General features: G+C 46.2%; 1 protein-coding gene across 1 annotated transcript in view; it reads left to right on the plus strand.

The window, feature by feature from the left end:
- TENM3 (teneurin transmembrane protein 3) overlaps positions 1-18,741 on the plus strand; it is a 592,830-nt gene extending 574,089 nt beyond the window's left edge. The window contains exons 26-29 of the mRNA XM_057696894.1: positions 6,409-6,705; positions 9,878-11,489; positions 15,065-15,195; positions 17,272-18,741. Of these exons, the coding sequence (XP_057552877.1) occupies positions 6,409-6,705; positions 9,878-11,489; positions 15,065-15,195; positions 17,272-18,027 (2,796 nt within the window). The 3' untranslated portion in view covers positions 18,028-18,741. The remainder of the gene's footprint in view (positions 1-6,408; positions 6,706-9,877; positions 11,490-15,064; positions 15,196-17,271) is intronic.
- Positions 18,742-20,112: the final 1,371 nt, after the last annotated feature.

A 20,112-nucleotide genomic window follows, 5' to 3' on the forward strand; every position in this document is an offset into this window, starting at 1 on the left:
AAGTAAAAAAGAATTAGTGAATCAGGTACAGACTGTTCAACTCACAGATTATATTCTAATTCCACTTCAGTTGCAAGGCAGGGCTTGGGATTCTAACTACATCGTCTTCAAGAACCAATGCTGCGCTCCCACCTCATCCATCTCCCAGGCTGTGGGAGCCAGGAGGCCCCAGCTCCAGGGCCCTGGATCAGGAGTTCTGGTGGACAGGAGCTGAGGAGGCTGGAGGGAGGTTATCCCCTGAGAGGAGTGAGAAGAAAAAGCAAGAGAACATCAGAAAGAAGAACAAGATTAGGGGGAAAGTAACGTGATGAGCAAGAAAACAGGCTCCAGCCTCGTTAGGGGGTCACTTTCAGAGGGTCTGGGTCTGTTTCGAGTCAGCTGCTGCTCCGGCCTTTTCTTCTGCTGAAGCAAGGAACTGAGCTGCCTGCGTGCTTATCGGCCGCCACTGACCGCTGCCCCTGGGCCCTGCTTTCTTGGGTCACTGCAAATTGGAAGCTAATTGACAGGCTTTATCTTAGCTGTCCCTACAGCAGGCATGGTGCCTGCGCGCGCGCGCGCACGCACACACACACACACACACACACACACGCACACGCACACGCACACACACAGAGTCACACCTGTACTCAGACACAGGACTTACTTCATCAAAAGACACAAAGGTCCTGCTTCTATTTGTGCTCAAAAACTATGGGTTCTAGATCAGGCTCCATGTTTCACTAGTGTAAACCTGATAGGAAAATCCTAACATCCATAAAGCTCATTTTCCTAATGTACATGATGGTATCCATATTATCATAGCAATAATATAATATTATCTAGATAATATCCTAACATTATGACATAGACATGATATAAATTAGTTATATTATGGATAAATATAATTTGTCTTGCCCTGCCGCTGTCTCATACAGTTGTTACGGAATCAAATAAGACAATGCGAAAGTCCTTTGAAAACAAAAGGCATGATTACATATTCCACAATCCTAACCCAGAGAATCTCAGCCATAGCACAGACAGTGGGCATTTATTCCCACACAACAGCTGGATAGGAACGAGCTGGTTAACTGGCTGGTTAGGAAAACCCAGGTGCAAAAGAGGAAAGATTATGGGAAACGCTTTGCCCGGAAACTGACCACATAACGTGGCCTGCTGTTCTCTGAGGTCAGCTAGTCTAAATGCATCCTTTTTTTTCCTTTTAAACACTGCTTTTCTACACATAAAAAGAAATTAAGAAGAGTAAAGGGAAAGAGGAAAAATCCAATTTTAAGCCTCTGGTTCTCAGCCTGCTTCTAAATGAGGGAAAAATCCTCCCTTTGGGGAGGAAGAAACCAGTGCACACAGGCATGGGTGTTAGTTTCTTTCTCAGTAGCAGAACGACAGTGCCTCGGCAAGCCATTTCAGAAAATATGCTATTTAAAACGGCCTGTTCAGTCACACTGAAAGGAGATTTCCAGCTGATACGTATGATGGTTCACACAGAGACAGTGCCAAGATCACAAGGGAGGGTTTCTTATTTTCAGGATAAGATTGGATGTGCCAGCTCTGTCTGCTAATTCCATCCCTCTGTGGATGCTGAGAGAGTAATTCTAGGGAGAAAGCGATGGTGCAAAAATCTGGTTGGAGGACCGGACCTGGAGTTGCCAAATTAGGGCACCGAGGAGGAAGGCTGGGGGGGGATGCCAGCAGGGCCTCTGAATCAGAATCGGAGTCAGAATCAGCCTGGAAGGCTGCCCATTTTTTACTCGACCCGTTCCTGAATCAGAGGACGTCTCCTCTCTTACCCTTCATCGTCTCCTGGCAGAAAGGTCTTTTCAATTGTAAGTGATTAGCCTAAATTTAGCTATGGACCTGACACAGAGTGGGCACTCGAATATTTATTCAATACACGAAAGACTGAGTGAGAGCAGGAGCCAGCCCTAGAAGATGGCTTATTGCATTGCCTCCAGATCTTCCTAAGAGAGAAGCTGTAGGAATAGCATATCCTTGCAGATGTTTGACTGCAGGAAGCAAACCTTACGCTCCATTGAAGAGATCACATGGATATAATAGGTATAACACTAGATGGAGTGGCTTAGAAAGAAAAAAAAAAAAGGCAAGGAGTAGAAGAGGAAAAATTATACAAGAAATGAGCAACATGGCAAGCATTTGGTGTGAAACTGCATTTAGGGAAAAAGGGTTTGGATACGTACCAGCAGATGAAATCGTGGCAGACGTGGGAAAACAGGACAAAGATTAGACAATCCCTTAGCTTACCCTTAGCTTAACCTATTTAAAAAGACATGCATCATAGTTGCTTGTCTTTGTCATATCATAGGTGGTAAACAGTCCTGATTTTTGTCAGTGCTGGACTTTAGACCCAGCCTTTGATCAGTGCCCCTGGCATCCTAATTATAAAACCCATCTTCTAAATTTGCCCAGAATTCTGATGCTTAAAGGGAAACATTTAGTGATTTATTTGAAAAAAGAAATTCTTGAAACTCAAAGGCCAAGAGGGTGTTTCGAGGCATACGTAAACATGATAGCATATTTAATGCTTATTATGCCTGTCATGTTTGTGTGACATCCTGTGTCTCACTTTCATCTGCGTGGCAGGGCCTAGAGTGGGACGTGCAAGGGACACAAAACCATGTGCAGACAGTCGATGCTCTAACAAGGACACCAGGGAGTCGAGATATGGTCACCAGCATTCTGGAGACCTGAACACGGTCTGACTGAGCTTTGTGTCATCACACATATAGACGTCGTTTAACCTCGTTAGGCCTCAGTTTCTCAAGCATTCCAGAGGGAAAATAACTACCCACCTCCCGATATCAAAGGGACATTGTGGTTAATTGCAGTCATGCTGGACCTGATCTTTCAAACTGGGGATTTTCCATGCTTACTTCAAAGACTTAAAAGACGCTGTACCTCACAAAGGAATTCATGGTGACCTCTTATGCAGACACAGCATTTGGATTCATTTTTTCTAAGATGATTTTTATTTATTTATTTATTTATTTATTTATTTAGGCTGCATTGGGTCTGTTAGCACACGGGCTTTCTCTAGTTGTGGCGAGCGGGGGCTACTTTTTGTTGCAGCGCGCGGGCTTCTCATTGCGGTGGCTTCTCTTGTTACAGAGCACGGCCTCTAGGTGCATGGGCTTCACTAGTTGCAGCTCATGGGCTCAGTAGTTCTGGCACACGGGCTCTAGGGCTCACAGAGCTTCAGTAGTTGTGGCGCACAGGCTTAGTTGCTCCACGGCATGTGGGATCTTCCTGGACCAGGGATCGAACCTGTGCCCTCTGCATTGGCAGGCGGATTCTTAACCAGTGCACCACCAGGGAAGTCCATGGATTCATATTTATGTAGCTAGAGGTGTCGTAATGATCTGATAGAAGATTTTTCATCTTAGGTGAACTACTCAATGTAACTTGATTTTTTTTATATTAAAAATATTTGTTAAAAGGTAACTGGAGCATGGAACATTGCTGGTCCTTTATGATTGTCAAAAAAAAAAAGAAAAAAGTTTGCAAAATTGCTGTGACTTCAGACAGAGGTAGCTAAGTGGGACTGTGTCCCAGATGGAAATGTCCCTTGACGTGTGCACTTTGTCAGCAACACCCGAAGGAGAACATTTGGGCAGGTTTGAGAGGGAGGGAAAAAAACAAAAGATCTGTTAGTATCTTCTGAAATGTTACATGTTGAATAACAGTGACTGGTGTCTGGAAACAGGGAGAACAGTTAAAACCTTGGCTTGGTTGCCAACGTGGAGGAAAACACAGCCACATTCTAATGCTTTCCTCGTTTCTTCAGTTGGAGGACACAAGCAAGGCATTTGTCTGGATAAGAAGAAAAATGTTAACTGCTATCCAGATGTTTGGTCTCGCGGTGCTTCTAGATGTTTCCATACAGTGACATGCTTGGGGGGGGCGGTTCACAGAAAGGCAGCGTTAAGACATTCTCCTGGACGCTTTGGTGTTGTGTAGCCAGAGTCCCAAACCAGCGAGACAAATCAGAAGCCCGGTAGTGGGGTGCAGGCGTGCAAAGAAGGGGTCCCAGACCTGCCTTTTGGCCCATCCCTCTCCTTAAGCAAACAGTCATACCAGATCTGCAGTCCAGATTTCCTATACTCTACCCAGAAACAAAGGAGGGTTAAGGAAGGCCGTAAAAAATCGAGATACAAGTTAAAATGAATACAAGTAAAATGCAAACACATGGGGCAAGCCTGTGGACGGCCAGTCCATGGAAACCAGCTACACAGGCGGTCTTCCTCGGCTCTTCGCAGCCTGGAATAACCTGAGGGAGGAAAAAGGAGGGCAAACCTAAACACTCTGGGTTTTTGTTTTGTTTTGTTTTTTAATCACAACGTGAGAAACACAAGAGCTCTAGGAAACCATTTAAATTGTGTAAAGCCTCTTCTTAGGGCATCACAAGTGTGCAAATAGAAGCTGAAAAGCTGGATTCTGCCAGTTCAGTACTGAGCTAGTTTGATATCAAATCAAATCTGTAAATCTACAGACTTTAAATGCATCTTTGTAACATTAGCTAGTAGCTTCTTTCCAAGGTACACAAAGCATCCTGCAAACCTAAACTCAAAGTCTCACAAGATTCACAGAAGGCCAAGCAACTCATCCACAGCCATTTCCACTTGGGAAAACGGAAGCCCAGAAAACTGGCTGGTCAGAATTGTGTAAAATCATGGAAAGCCCTGGCCTCACTGCTTCTAGACCTCATGTGGTGTGGAGATGGGGCTTTGGGACTCCTGGGTTCCTCCTCCGACACACGCGCACATGACACACCAACACGTACCAGTCACTCTGTGGTTCAAGGGGTTTTTCCTTTTCCCACATCAGCTGGGTCTGAAATAACAGAACTGAAAAATGAGGGTCTCCTAACTTCCATCCAGGGCTCTGCTTTCTCTTTTGCTGTGAATCATCCTCTCTGGGTGCTTTTCCCCAGCAAACTACTTTGCCTATTAGGCATGAACTTCTTTTCATCTGTATCTTTACCTTTCCGTGACTTCACAACACTCCTCTTGAAGAGCTAATTGGAAAAGTCTAAGTAAAACTTAAGGGGTATTTTTTACGTGGGACTTGTTTAATGGCCGTGATAGAAGGTACAAATTTTTATCCCAGATTTTACATGAATATACACATGTATCACATGTGCATACATGTACATATATTGGTGTGCTGTGTGTGTGTGTGTGTATGTGTAAGTGATCAGCTGGAGCTGTTTTGAAGGTTCTAGCCAGGACATGGTCAAGTACAATTAAGATTTTCCCATTTAGGGACTTCCCTAGTGGCCCAGTGGCTAAGACTCTGCACTCCCAATGCAGGGGGCCCGGGTTCGATCCCTGGTCAGGGAACTAGATCCCATGTGCCACAACAAAGAGTTTGCATGCCACAACTAAGGAGTCGGTGAGCCACAACTAAGACCCAGTGCAGCCAAATAAATAAATAAATATTTTTTTAAAAAGGTCTTCCATTTAGCTTGTAACAATCTGAACAGTTAACGGGTACGGACACGCCACCATCACCATAGAGGTGCAGTAGAAAACCAAAGAACTGACTGGCCCTGGTCTTCTGCAAACGCTGTCGACCATCTGCAAAGTAGAATTTAACCAAGGCCACATGCCCCTTGCAGTAACGAGTGCGGGCTGGTGTGCCTTGGACCACAGACAGTAACAGCCAGATGTAGTCAGAGATTCTGGACGTGGCACAAAGCCACACAAGAGACCCTATGACAACAACACGGGGCTAGACTTGTAAAGTAAGCACAGTGGTCAGACTGTGTAGATATGGGAGTGAAGGATCTGAAGTCCTTGCCAGTTAACCAGATGTTATCAAAGAAAAGGGCATTCCAAACAACTGTGACATTTCAGCACTTAGCCAAAAGCAAGGATCGTGTTTGTAACCTCCTGCTATTTAAACTAATTAATAATTTACAGTAATGTGGGTTCCAGCTTCTACTTAACTGCTCTTCAAAGGGCTAGAATCACATCTACCACCGTTTTATTTAATGTAGCCATGATTAATCTAGTAAGCAATTATTTCCCAATGTCTTCTGGGCGGGGCGGGGCTTTGAGTAATTTGCAGAAATGTCAGGTTTACCACCTTCCTATCTTCTGAGCAAACTTTAAAGCAAATACATTTCGGCATTTTTCTTATCAGTTGTTTAAGTTTACAAAATTTAATTGAAAAGGTTTTGAACAAATGCCAGGCTGTCTTTCTGCTTAATGAAACCTTTTAAAAGAGCAGTTAATCTACCGCCTTGCACTTGTACCCAAGAAGTTGCTAAATTAATTTACTGACAAAGAGAATCAATCATCATAAATGGTGTTTAAACAATAGTGGGGACCCTGAATAAGGGGCTGGTATTGGAACAGCATGATTTATTTTATCATTTTGTTTGTGTTGTAACAGGTTAATGGCAGAAACCTCCTTTCAGTTGACTTTGATCGAACAACAAAGACAGAAAAGATCTACGATGACCACCGTAAATTTCTCCTGAGGATTGCCTACGACACGTCAGGGCATCCGACTCTCTGGCTGCCCAGCAGCAAGCTGATGGCTGTCAATGTCACCTACTCGTCCACGGGTCAAATTGCCAGCATCCAGCGAGGAACTACAAGCGAGAAAGTAGATTATGACGGACAGGGCAGGATCGTTTCCCGCGTTTTTGCTGATGGTAAAACCTGGAGTTACACCTACTTGGAAAAGGTACGCTTGCACACAAAGGGTAAACAGGGAAACAATGATAGGTGTTTTCCAGCAATCGCCCAAGCGCACTGCAGGGGCGGGGGGACCAGTGTCACATGACCAAGCTCCATTTGTTATTCTGAGTATCCGCATGTAAGTCACATCCGTGGAGCACTGATGAATTTCTGCATTAGCCGCGGTGCTTCTCCTTAGTTACGTTCTGCTCTCCGAGACCCTTTTACGTGATTTATGCTGTAAACAAACAAGCAGCAGTGCCACCCACCTGCCAGGCTCATACGTCGACAACATTCACAAATTAGACCTTGAGCTTGTTAGTCATTTGTAAATCATCTCCGTGCAAGCTCTTTCATTTGAGAAAGAGCCTCACACGTTCGCACAGTTAAAGCTGTCAGTTTTGTGTTGTGGCTGGCAAAGCTTCAACAAAACCGTAAAAAGCACGTAGATCCTATTTATGCGTCAGTAACCAAAAGAGGCTGGTTTTTAGAAAGCCGCACATCCGGTCCTCTGTGACCTCTCCTCTTTCTTCTGCATGTAAAGGGAGCCCATTCTTAAGACCTACACACAATACCAAAAGAGACTTCAAGTTACTACATGTGCAGAATGCCGGGTCATAGATGCCAGGTTTCAGGTAGTGACTGGGGTCAAGAGGGAATGAGAGTAAAAGAGAAAAGGAGGAAAGGAAAGGACCATCTCCCTGTAGTTCCTTTCTGAAGAAATGGAACCCACCAAAGGGCATATTCATGGAAGGTTTCACTTGCCTTTGAGACGAACGTTCACACTCGTTTTGAGTTCGGGTGCCTCTCACAGCCACGCGGCAGCTGAGGCACACACGCAGCTCCCAGCCTCACTGCCTGCCCCTTCCTCGATTACGCAGAGCAGCTCTGTCCTCCAAAAGCTCACATCCACATCACTGTCAGCTCACTCACCCAACCGTGTTCTCCACCCGAGGTGCTCCGGACCTCTCCCCTGCACCTGAGTCAGGTCTGCTTCCTCTCCCTGAGGACCAGTTTCAGGTTCGGAGTTCACCTACCTTCAGGCAGGTGCTAACTCTGGGATGCTTCCAGCTACCACCCTACTTGCCAATTTCTCCTCTTGCAAGCCCGCTTCCGTGCCCTCCTTAGAAGCGACGCACCCCCTATATGACCGAGGAGGCCCATTATGTGACAGTTTCCCTCCAGACTAGTCATCGTACTTTACAGTTAGTCACTCAGCTGTTCTTTGTTGAGAGACCACAGAGTAAGTCTCCTCCACACCTACCTTCCTGGGAGCAAGTCCTGAAACCTAGAAAATATCTCACCCTCCAACCTAACAAGCCCCGAGACAACTCCTGCCTGAAGTTACTGGGAGTGAGTCACTACTTCATTCCAGAACACTCTTCCCAATGGAAGTCAAGTACGTTACACGGAAGAGAAACAGAAATATAAACTCCCAGCCCGGGAATTCCCTGGCGCTCCAGTGGTTAGGACTTTGAGCTCTCACTGCCAAGGGCGTGGGTTCAGTCCCTGGTGGGGGAACTAAGCTCCTGCAGGCTGCTCGGCGTGGCCAAAAATAAACAAATAAATGAATAAGTAAAACTCCAAGATCCCCAAAATTAAGAGTAGTGACCATAATGTGGCTGAAAAGTGTTTAAAGGGAGCCAAGGGGCTTGTCATCGATAAGAGCCACTGTCACAAAATGACGCCAGCAGTAACCGAGACCACTTTCATGTATCACCAGGGGTCAGAAAAGCCACCCAGCACTTTCTCATCATCTCTCCCAACCCCCTAAATCCACCCAAACTGTTTGCATCTCGTCACTCGGCTAGGCGCCCTAAGCCAAAATGTATTCACTGGCAAAGCAAGTCATATTTCACTACCTACCATGTGCTGTGATTCTAAATGACTGCAAAACTGGGTCCTGGGTCCTGTGAATTGAGCAATAGTCCAAGCCGTCCCTGGAAGAATGCAGACTGTTACGAACAAGTCTCAAGACATTTGCCACACAGCCTGCACACAAAAACTGCCCCTAGAGGTGCCCGTAGAGGAGGTTCTGCAGAAGCCTGTCAGGCAAACTGCTTTTGAAGGTGGTGGACGATAAAGGGAAAAAGAATGAGCCTTGGACAAGGGGTTATGACTTTCTAGGTCAAAAGCAAGGAGTAAGTCCCGGTGGGGGTGGGGATGGGGGATGGGCTGTAATCTAACCATCCTCCCAGTTTGGTGGTCACTCCGTGTGGTCTGACAGGGTTTAGAGGGGGCTTCCTCAGAGGGTAGAAATGCCCATGCTTTAGACACCGCAGAGCTACCTCCCCAGCCTCCAGGTTGACCTTCTCTCACATTGGCCTCATAAATTGTCTTCTGTCTCTCTGCAATTATTTGCAAAATCGGCCACGCTTATTTTCATTTATATATGTATGTAACACATCATTTTGCACCGACTGTCTGTCGCCCAGAAACCATTCTCACTGCACCTGAGATACAAGTCAGATTTGGCTCTCACAAAAGGAAGGTTCAAAACGCAGATTTTATTGTCATTACAGACGCCATGCAAACAAACAAACAAAATCACCATATCTGGATCCGTATGCCTGATAAGGGCATTGACAGCTGTCACACGCCAAGTGGTTCACTGAGCAGTGTTTGCTGCTGTTGATGCTTTACGTACACATAACCCATGTGGGGCTAATTTCATGTCTCTTCTTTATAAAATAATATTTCGAATGTTCTGCTCGTCCCCCAAATGCACTGGAAATGAGAACATGATTTGAATGGCTCTTCGATCAGATGAAGGGGAAAAGCCACCCTACGAAATAATTGCTAATTCTGGACAGGACTACATGTCCCATATGCTGTTTTCCCCTTGAAATATTGTCTTTGAAGCAGCTCCGCTTCTGCCTCTATTATGACTTCTCCAAATCCATTGACAAGCTGCTGCTTGGCAGTGAATGCCTGACAAAAAGCGGTCCGATCCTGACAAATAGCGCGTTACGAGACCTGAGGCCCTCGCTGCAGAGCCCCTCACAATTAAGCACGCCGGCAAATTAGGCGGGAAATCGTTAACCACATGGAAGGTCAAATGAACATCATTTTCTGCAGTGGAATGTTTTTGCGTACTCGTGGTCGCTACATCTGTTTTTGCTTCCCCCCCCCCCACCCCGTTCTCAAATATCCGCTAACAGTGTGCTCCCTCTTTGCAGTCCATGGTCCTTCTGCTCCACAGCCAGCGGCAGTACATCTTCGAATACGACATGTGGGACCAGCTGTGTGCCATCACCATGCCCAGCGTGGCACGTCACACCATGCAGACCATCCGCTCCATCGGCTACTACCGCAACATATACAACCCCCCGGAGAGCAACGCCTCGGTCATCACGGACTACAGTGAGGAGGGGCTGCTTCTGCAGACGGCTTTCCTGGGGACGAGCCGGAGGGTCTTATTCAAGTACAGAAGGCAGACCCGGCTCTCGGAAATTTTATACGATAGCACGAGAGTCAGTTTTACCTACGACGAAACGGCGGGAGTCCTCAAGACGGTAAACCTCCAGAGTGATGGTTTTATTTGCACCATTAGATACAGGCAGATTGGCCCCCTGATTGACAGGCAGATTTTCCGCTTTAGCGAAGATGGGATGGTGAACGCGAGATTTGACTACAGCTATGACAACAGCTTTCGGGTGACCAGCATGCAAGGTGTCATCAATGAAACTCCCCTGCCCATTGACCTCTATCAGTTTGATGACATTTCTGGAAAAGTGGAGCAGTTTGGAAAATTCGGAGTTATATACTATGATATTAACCAGATCATTTCCACAGCTGTAATGACTTACACGAAGCACTTCGACGCGCACGGCCGCATCAAGGAAATTCAGTATGAGATATTCAGGTCACTCATGTACTGGATTACAATTCAGTATGATAACATGGGCCGGGTAACCAAGAGAGAGATTAAAATAGGCCCTTTTGCCAACACTACCAAATATGCTTATGAGTATGATGTTGACGGACAGCTCCAGACCGTTTATCTCAATGAAAAAATCATGTGGCGTTACAACTACGACCTGAACGGAAACCTCCACTTACTGAACCCAAGTAACAGTGCACGTCTGACGCCTCTTCGCTACGACCTCCGAGACAGGATCACCCGACTGGGTGATGTTCAGTACCGGCTGGATGAAGATGGTTTCCTGCGCCAAAGAGGCACGGAGATCTTTGAGTACAGCTCCAAGGGGCTTCTAACCCGAGTTTACAGTAAAGGCAGTGGCTGGACAGTGATCTATCGTTACGATGGCCTGGGAAGGCGTGTGTCCAGCAAGACCAGTCTGGGGCAGCACCTGCAGTTTTTTTATGCGGACCTCACTTACCCTACCAGGATTACGCACGTCTACAACCATTCAAGTTCAGAAATCACCTCCCTCTATTACGATCTCCAAGGACATCTTTTTGCCATGGAAATCAGCAGTGGGGATGAATTCTACATTGCGTCAGATAACACAGGGACACCACTGGCTGTTTTCAGCAGCAACGGGCTTATGCTGAAACAGATTCAGTACACCGCATATGGCGAAATCTATTTTGACTCCAATATTGACTTTCAACTGGTAATTGGATTTCATGGTGGCTTGTACGACCCACTCACAAAATTAATCCACTTTGGAGAAAGGGATTATGACATTTTGGCAGGACGATGGACGACACCTGACATAGAAATCTGGAAGAGAATTGGGAAGGACCCCGCTCCCTTTAACCTGTACATGTTTAGGAATAACAACCCTGCCAGCAAAATCCACGATGTGAAAGACTACATCACAGGTAAGCCTCATGGTTTTTCCTTTCCAAGTGCTGAGTTACTTTAATCATTACATTAATACACAAAGTAACTGCTGGTGGTTTAACGTTCCTCATGCGAAATCAGGTGCCTAAAAAACAATCAACAGCCTAACCTTTTAAATGGAACCAAGGAGAAACCGCAAAGGGAAACCGAGACATAGTTTATCACTTCCTATCCTGCCTGCCAGTGCCCAAGACCACAGTTTTCTGAAATGATGTGGAATCCAGTCCCTTAAGGAAGGGAAGGGACGTGGGGGTGCAGGAAACGTAATGAACTTGGAGTCCCCAAAATGGAGTTCCAATCCCAGTGCCTTGCTGACAGGTCGTGTGGCTTTACAGCCAAGTCACATGACTTTTTGAGTCTGTTTCCTTAACAGTAGAATGGAGACAGCAATGCCTACTTTATGGTGTTAAATACAATAACATATACCATTCTGCTTTAAATAGTAACTGCCTTACAAATGTGTGATGTTGGTGTCCCTTTTACACGTGTGTCAAGTTCTAATGGAGGAATCAGGGAGGAACATGACCCCGTGTGACTGAGCATCCCATCCCTGGGAGGTGTTTAACTCCCTCTTCCCCACCACGCCCTCGGGATGGAACAGGCTCTCCCTTCAGTTGCTTAGCCAGTGGATCCTGCTTCTGTCCTCGATTCTGTCCTCTGTCTTCATCACCCATGAGGACAGTGCTCTGGTGGTGGCACTGCTAACAGACACGTGAATTTTTCTGCCAACATGGGGGAATTTTGCAGGGTATAGATTTAAATCTTTTCAAGTTTAGCACATGATCCAATTTAAAACACTGAGTCCCACTTCTGCCACCACAGAACCACCAGGATGTGACACAGAGATGAGGTCCTTGCAAGCACGACTCTTGTTCCCTTTAATGAGCTGCTTCTTTACTTTTTACTGAGGTAACATTGCTTTCTAACATTATATGTTTCGTGCGTACAACATCCTGTTTCTACTTCTGTGTACACTACAGCGTGCTCACCCTCAAAACTTACTGAACCTCCATCACCACACAGTCAATGCCCTTCACCCACTTTGTCCTCCTCACCTCCTTCCCCTCTGGGAGCCACTACTCTGTTCTGTGTAGCTACATGTTTGGTTCAGTTTGCTTTGGTCATTTACTTTTTTTTTTTCTTTTAATATCTTATGAGTTAGGGGAATTCCCTGGCGAGTCTGTGGTTAAGACTCCGTGCTTTCACTGCCAGGCGCCCAGGTTCAATCCCTGGTCGAGGAACTAGAATCTCACAGCCGCGTGACGTGGCCCCCCAAAAAACTGTTATATGAGTGAAATCATGCAGTATTTGTCTTCCTCTGTCTGACTTACTTCACTTAGCAGAATACCCTCAAGGTCCATCCATGTTGTCACAAACGGCAAGACTTCATTTTTTGTGTGACTACTATTCCATTGTGTGAGGTGTGTGTGTGCGTGTGTGTGTGTGTGTGTGTGTGTGCACATACACCATATCTTCTTTATCCATTCATCTATTGATAAGCACTTAGGTTGTTTCCGTATCTTGGCTATTGTAAATAATGCTGCAGTGAACATAGGGGTGCGTGCATCTTTTCAAATTAGTGTTTCTGTATTTTGGGGATAAATATCCAGAAGTGCGGTTCCTGGAATATATGGTAATTCTGTTCTTAGTTTTGTGAGGAACCTCCACCCTCTCTTCCATAGTGGCCACACGAGTTTACACTCCCACCCACAGTGCACAGGGGGTTCCCTTTAGAGAGCTGAGATCGTCACTCATCCTCTGCTGCAGGGATTCTGAATCCTTCTGTTTCCACCTTCCATTCCTGAGTTGCACGGCCATAATTAACCTCTCTACTATTTATGTTTCCTAGAGCAATGTTCTTCCCTGTTTTCTTGATTGTGTGTTTGGTTTGAGGTTTTCTGTTTTGTTTTGTTTTGGCTTGTGTTAGATGCTCCTTCTGCTGTCTCTTTTTTTTACTCAGTATTTGAGGCATACCGAGATGTCTGTTTTCTCAGTTCTCGGTACAGCTCTCAAAATGCTGCCCCCTGTTCACGTCACATCTGCCTCCTGCTTTCCCAGACTGCCTCAAGCTTTTCGTAGCTCTCTGCCATGTGAACCAGCTCAAAGTCCCTTCTCTCAGCATCCTGATTCAGCAACACCCTTGCGGAATCCTCCTTCAGGGTTTTTCTGTACACATCTGCCTTCACGTCCCAGTATTTGGGCAGTAATTTTCAACACTTCAGAGCCTCTGATTTTCACTGCTTCACAGACATTGTTCACAGTAGGACTACCCTTGCCCCCAGCACTCCACCATTCAAGAATTTTCTCTAAAACATAAGCCCCCATGTAATCTTACACACGTACACAGGCAAGTGTATCACCTTCTATCCTACGTGATGAACTTGGGGTTTCTCTCTCCTCCACCACCACCACCAGTAACCCTCCATTTAAAAGAGGGAGGACACCACTGGGTTTACAGCCTATGTGATGCCTGCACAAAGGGACCTGCCAGCCTGGCGATGAGGTGAGAGTTTGTGCCCCGGAGAAGGAAATGGGGAGCAAGTGGCCCTCCATCATTCTGACAAGCAGTTTACCACTGGTTATTGAAGAGGTGTTGACAGTGGCTGAAAGGCTAGAAAGCCCACAGCTCCTGGATTCCTCCTCTCCTAGCAACGTGTACGGCAGGGAATGCCACAGCAGCATTTTCTGAAAAACATCAAAAGAGAGATGGAACAGCATAAAATATATTAGGTGAAATGCAATTTCAAATTTTCCAACAATGTGCTTAATATATAAAATAATCTACACCCAACTGTACTCATAAAGCTGCAAGCCTGCTGAGTAGTTCTGTAACATTATAACCTCCAGAATAGAATAAAAGCCTTATTCTCAGCTTAATGGCTTTTGGAGTCACATGGCAATATTTTCAAATACCATCTTAAAGGTTTCCAGCTTCTCTCCCCCAAAAGTTTGTCTCCACCTGTGCACAGTGAGCCTTTGAAGTCAGAACTGATGGGAATCAGAACTTCTGTGCCCTTGGCCAGTTTGGCCAGCTTTCAGCATTCATCTCTGATTAAGAATCAACTGTTGATTTTCATACACTCAATTCAAGGTTTTTATTAACAGAAAATGGGTGGTGGAAGCCTACATATCCTTGGGCAGTCACTTTTGAAAGCTAATAACACACGACTTCTATTTAAGACCAGCCTTTACTAACTACAAATGTCATTTGTTTTCAACAACGTTGTCTCTTTCATGCTGCCTGGCGTTGTTATTCGCCTTTTTAATCACTATTACCAGCACAGGTTGCGACTTCGCACGCAGGACCGTGTGCCCGTCTAAGTGAGCCTCTATTTCTCCGCACTGTCTGCAGCCCTTGCTCACTTCGTTCTGCTGTTGAAGTTATTGTCACCGTATCTGAAAACAGAGTCGGTTTTTAATCGTAGGGTGATGGCAAACATGGGCTCTGTTTCAGGTTATTGTTTGTGACATGGGGTTCTAGGGTAAGGCTTTCAAGCGTAGGAAAGTGCAAGATAAACTCTAAGGCCTTGCATTTTGAACCTTCTTTTCCTAGATGTTAACAGCTGGCTGGTGACATTTGGCTTCCATCTGCACAATGCTATTCCTGGATTCCCTGTCCCCAAATTCGATTTAACACAGCCATCTTACGAGCTTGTGAAGAGTCAGCAGTGGGATGATGTGCCGGTAAGAGACAAAAAGCAAAACTATGAAAAGGTGATAAAGGGCTTCCTTGTGCCTTATTTTCCCCTGTTTAATCAGACTATCTAGGTGAAAACTGTACCCAAGACCATTTTTAATTGTTTTGACTCTTTCAGGAAAGAAAGCACCCACTTCCCTCTTGCATTTCCGTTCATCAAGTCAGGGGCCTGTGAAACAGGCTTAAATCTGGTTTTAGTGATGCTAATAAAAACAGAGAAAGACATTATCAAAAGGTAATAAAATGCAAAAGCTCATTTTTGAGCGCAGGGTTTCTACAGAGAACCCCAGGAACGCACATTTATAATATTTGGGACCTTAAGGCAAAGCTACAATAAACAGGAGGCCAGGGGACTCATGTTACAAATTAGCAGCTCACAAAACAATGCCACGAAGTTCCACTTCTTTAAAATATTAGCATTGTTTCAAGGGAAAAGATTAAAAACAAAAATAAAATGGCCTCTGGTAAGGCACCACCTACCACTCGGTGTTTATGGAATTTTCCTGAAAATAACAAATCAGGAGGCCTGGAACTGTTCTGAGAAATAAAAGGAGAAAAAATGGAAAATTGCAAAGCCAAAGCTGCCATTTCAGAAAATGGCACTTTTAATTCTCGCCATTCAGAGATCAGAAAGGAATACAACAACAAAACACCAGAATTTCTAGCTTAAAGCAAGACTAATTAAAGATCAAGAAATTGGGTTACCCCATAATGATAAGAAGAGAACACAGAGTTTCTTAGATTAATTTCCCCCCTTGAGCAGTTACCTATAATTTCAGTGAATACAAAGAGGAAAGGCAATCCTGGCTAAAGCACGTGCGCGCGCACACGGCAATACCTCTGCTTTCTGGTACGTTTCATACTTAACCTAAAAGCGATTCCTTTTTCAGATGTCACCTTTACATTTAAAAAGCAAGACCCATCCCGTTTCCAGGGCGTGGGAGCCATTTTAACATTTCTAACTGCAAATATATCTGCACTGATCAAGTGCCATGAAGACATCCTGAAGTTTCCTAATGCCTTTGAGCATGTCCTAATTGCAGATGACTTTCCAGCACGTCTGAAAACACTTGTCTTACTGTACAAATGGACGTGCCGACTTTTTTCCTAGGCAGCCTTTTCAATACGGTACAGGCGCTCTGTCATGAAAAGCACACCATAAGGACAGCTTAGGGAATCGCTGGCAAAGGCAACATCAAGGCTGCCCTGAGAGCAGAAAAACAAAAGTGTCTTTCACTGCTGCAAACGAAACGCATTTCCATTTGGCCAGACACACATCTGGTAGTATGAGAGATGACAGAGTTAGGATGACCCCAATTTAAAACTCCTGCCAATGTCGAAGGCCCACGGTCCCTCAGTCTGCGGAAAAATAAATGTTTTCCTAAAGTAAGCAACACTCGTTGCCAGCTGCCCCACCTGTCCAACTGCGTCCCTCAGTTACACGGTTTCAAATTCAGCTGAAAACTGTTCACCAGGAGAGGGCACCGAGTTTTCCTAAATTGAAGCACACGCCTTTCAAAGCATATAAAGTGGGGCGCGGCGATGCTGCCCCGTGCACCCCCAGGCTTGCCAGTCTTCCTCTGTGTTCTGGTGCTTTCTCCGCAGCCTCCCATGGAGACCGCTGCTGGCATGGACGACCTGATGAGCTGGTTCCCCAAATGGGATGAGCGTGGGAACAGGGCATCTAGGAAGTGACAGAGGAAAGGCAAAAACCTGAGTATTTCGCCCACGTTAGAAACTAAAAAGCTCTTGACAAATATAATACACGACGGAGTTACCTCTTTGTACCTTTCAGAACACACTGGGATCAACTTGAGGGGAGGGGATCTTGAGTGCCTTCCTACCCCCAGGATTTTTAGGCCTTTCCATCTCTAGAGAACTAACCGAGGTAACCGAGGTTTTAATCACCCCGCCCGCCACACACACACACACACCTTTTTTTTCTGCCTGGAGCAGAAGCACCGCCAGGAAGCCTGGCTCCCCGGGGGCGAGGAGGGCTCCCCGGGGGCGAGGAGAGCGAGGCTGTTCTCTAAACCGTCCTCCTGTTCTGTTTCGCTTTTCAGCCCATTTTCGGAGTCCAGCAGCAAGTGGCGAGGCAGGCCAAGGCCTTCCTGTCCCTGGGGAAGATGGCCGAGGTGCAGCTGAGCAGGCGCAAGGGCGGCGGCGCGCCGTCGTGGCTGTGGTTCGCCACGGTCAAGTCGCTGATCGGCAAGGGCGTCATGCTGGCCGTGAGCCAGGGCCGCGTGCAGACCAACGTGCTCAACATCGCCAACGAGGACTGCATCAAGGTGGCCGCCGTGCTCAACAACGCCTTCTACCTGGAGAACCTGCACTTCACCATCGAGGGCAAGGACACGCACTACTTCATCAAGACCAGCACGCCCGAGAGCGACCTGGGCACGCTGCGCCTGACGAGCGGCCGCAAGGCGCTGGAGAACGGCATCAACGTGACCGTGTCGCAGTCCACCACCGTGGTCAACGGCAGGACTCGCAGGTTCGCCGACGTGGAGATGCAGTTCGGCGCGCTGGCGCTGCACGTGCGCTACGGCATGACCCTGGACGAGGAGAAGGCGCGCATCCTGGAGCAGGCGCGGCAGCGCGCGCTCGCCCGGGCCTGGGCGCGCGAGCAGCAGCGCGTGCGCGACGGCGAGGAGGGCGCGCGCCTCTGGACGGAGGGCGAGAAGCGGCAGCTGCTGAGCGCCGGCAAGGTGCAGGGCTACGACGGGTACTACGTACTCTCGGTGGAGCAGTACCCCGAGCTGGCCGACAGCGCCAACAACATCCAGTTCCTCCGCCAGAGCGAGATCGGCAAGAGGTAACCCCCCGGGCCGGCGGCAGGGACGCGCGCGCCGCCACCCCCGCGGGGGCCGGGCCCCAGCCCCGCCTCCACCTCGGCTCAGATCTGTCTGTAGCACAATCCGAGGGGGACTCTCCGGCACCGAAGAGCCTTCCGGGAGAACCAGACTGCTGTTGAAAGAGAAGAAAAATCCACAAAAAAGTCAAAACCAACAAAAACAGATAACTTTCCTCTGAATGACCTTAAAGGTGATCGGCTTTAAAGAATATGTTTACATATGCATATCGCTGCACTCAGTTGGACTGAAAGTATTACAAGGAAAACAGATGATTAAAGGAAGAAAGAAAGAAAGAAAAAAAAAAAAGGCCCAAACATTTTGCTCCGGGCCGTCTGTTCTTTGAGGCACTGTAGTTAACGAAGGTAGAAATGCGTACAGTGTTTCCAAATATTACCGAGTTGTCGACCTTTGCTTACAAGAAGTAGTCTCTCTGCATAGGATGTGATATATATCTCTGTTCATTTTAAAATGTGGGGCAAAGTTACTGTTTATAGACAACCCAACTGCTTTCCCTGTGCTGCTTTGTAAAAGGACATTGGCACAAGTGAACTTCTGCCAGGGCGGGATTTCTAAGGGATTTTACAGTGCTAACGTGGTTTGCCCTGGGGGGGAGAAACTGGCAAATAGAATCCTTGTCACTGATAAGCAAAGGAGACCCTGATTTTTTTGTAAATTATGTGAGACAAGTTGTTTATGGATTTTTATATGAATTACAATTTACTGTACATCAAATATTAGTCTCAGAGGAGTTAATTTATGTAAAGTGTTTAAAAAGTTTATACTTAAAAATAAAACGATAAAAACATGTGACCTGTGTGATTTTTTTAAAAGGATTGCACCTTTTGTTATCTGTTATAGCTGTACAGTATAAATTATTATATTGTAGAGATATAACGACTTATGCCTATAATGTCCAGAAGTGTTAATATTTTTGTATTAGGTTGAAAAAAACGTGCAACTTTCTATCGCTAGATGGATAGGACAGTGCAATCCCACCTGGGTGGCTAATCAGAGAACTTCTCCTTTCTCTTCCTTCTCTTTTTCATCAGGCCAGTGTCCTCAACCATTAGCAGCTGAGAGGCACGGTGGAAAACTAAGGCTGGTGGAATGTAACGGAAGATACGAAAACAAAAACAAAAAACCAAAAACAGGGCAGGAGGCGTTCTCTGGTCCTCTCTGGCCCTCTCTCGGCCCTCAGAGTCCATGGGGAGTTGATACCATCAACCCCAGGGTTTTACTGTTACCGTTCCTTAAAGCTTCATTTCGTGATGCAGGCGAGAGACCCCATCAGATGCTCGGGAAACCTCTGTGAGCAGGAAAGGAGCTGATGTAGTCGTGACCATAAACACGTGTCTTAAGATCTAGGGAAGCTAGCAGAAACCGAGCAGTGGTGAGAGAGCCAGACGGGGAAGGCCAGGGTCACTTGGCTAGTCTCAAGTGTGAACCAAGAGGGACAAAAAAGGGAGACAAAAGCTCCTGTAAGCCCACACGACCCAGCCAGCTCGGAAGCTGGTTTGAATGGCAGCCTCTGCACTGTGTCGGGGAAGCTGGGGGTGGCAGATCTCGCTGGAAGTGAACTGACAGCCGTGCCCTCCTGCCTGTGTGCGCGCACGCCGAGTGCATCCGCACTTTTGTGCAGCTCAGCCGCCCTGGCACATCTCTCTCGTGAGCACTAAATTCAGCCACAAAAATATTTTTAGAAAATCTTTCTCAGTTCATTGAGCTGTAGTACACACTGTTTTCCTCTATGTATAATGGTGATAAAACATAGCAAGTGACCATGTCGTAAATATACAGGTTCAAGTGATGTATTGAAAATAATTTTCTAACTGCTTTGTATGTATGACATACTCTAAATTGCACAGTAGGCGTGTTTATTAAACAGATTGGCTGGGAAAGTTTCAAAATAGCGACTGAATTTACAGTATCAGTGCTATTACTGTCTTTGTGTATTTGGTAGCGCATACCGAAGTAATTAATCTTCTAATGAATGCTGATATTTTATTAGAATGAAAGCACAGATTAGCAGTAATATTTTTTATCCTGGAA

The sequence above is a fragment of the Hippopotamus amphibius genome, chromosome 10 (assembly GCF_030028045.1).
Source record: "Hippopotamus amphibius kiboko isolate mHipAmp2 chromosome 10, mHipAmp2.hap2, whole genome shotgun sequence".
Taxonomy (NCBI): domain Eukaryota; kingdom Metazoa; phylum Chordata; class Mammalia; order Artiodactyla; family Hippopotamidae; genus Hippopotamus; species Hippopotamus amphibius.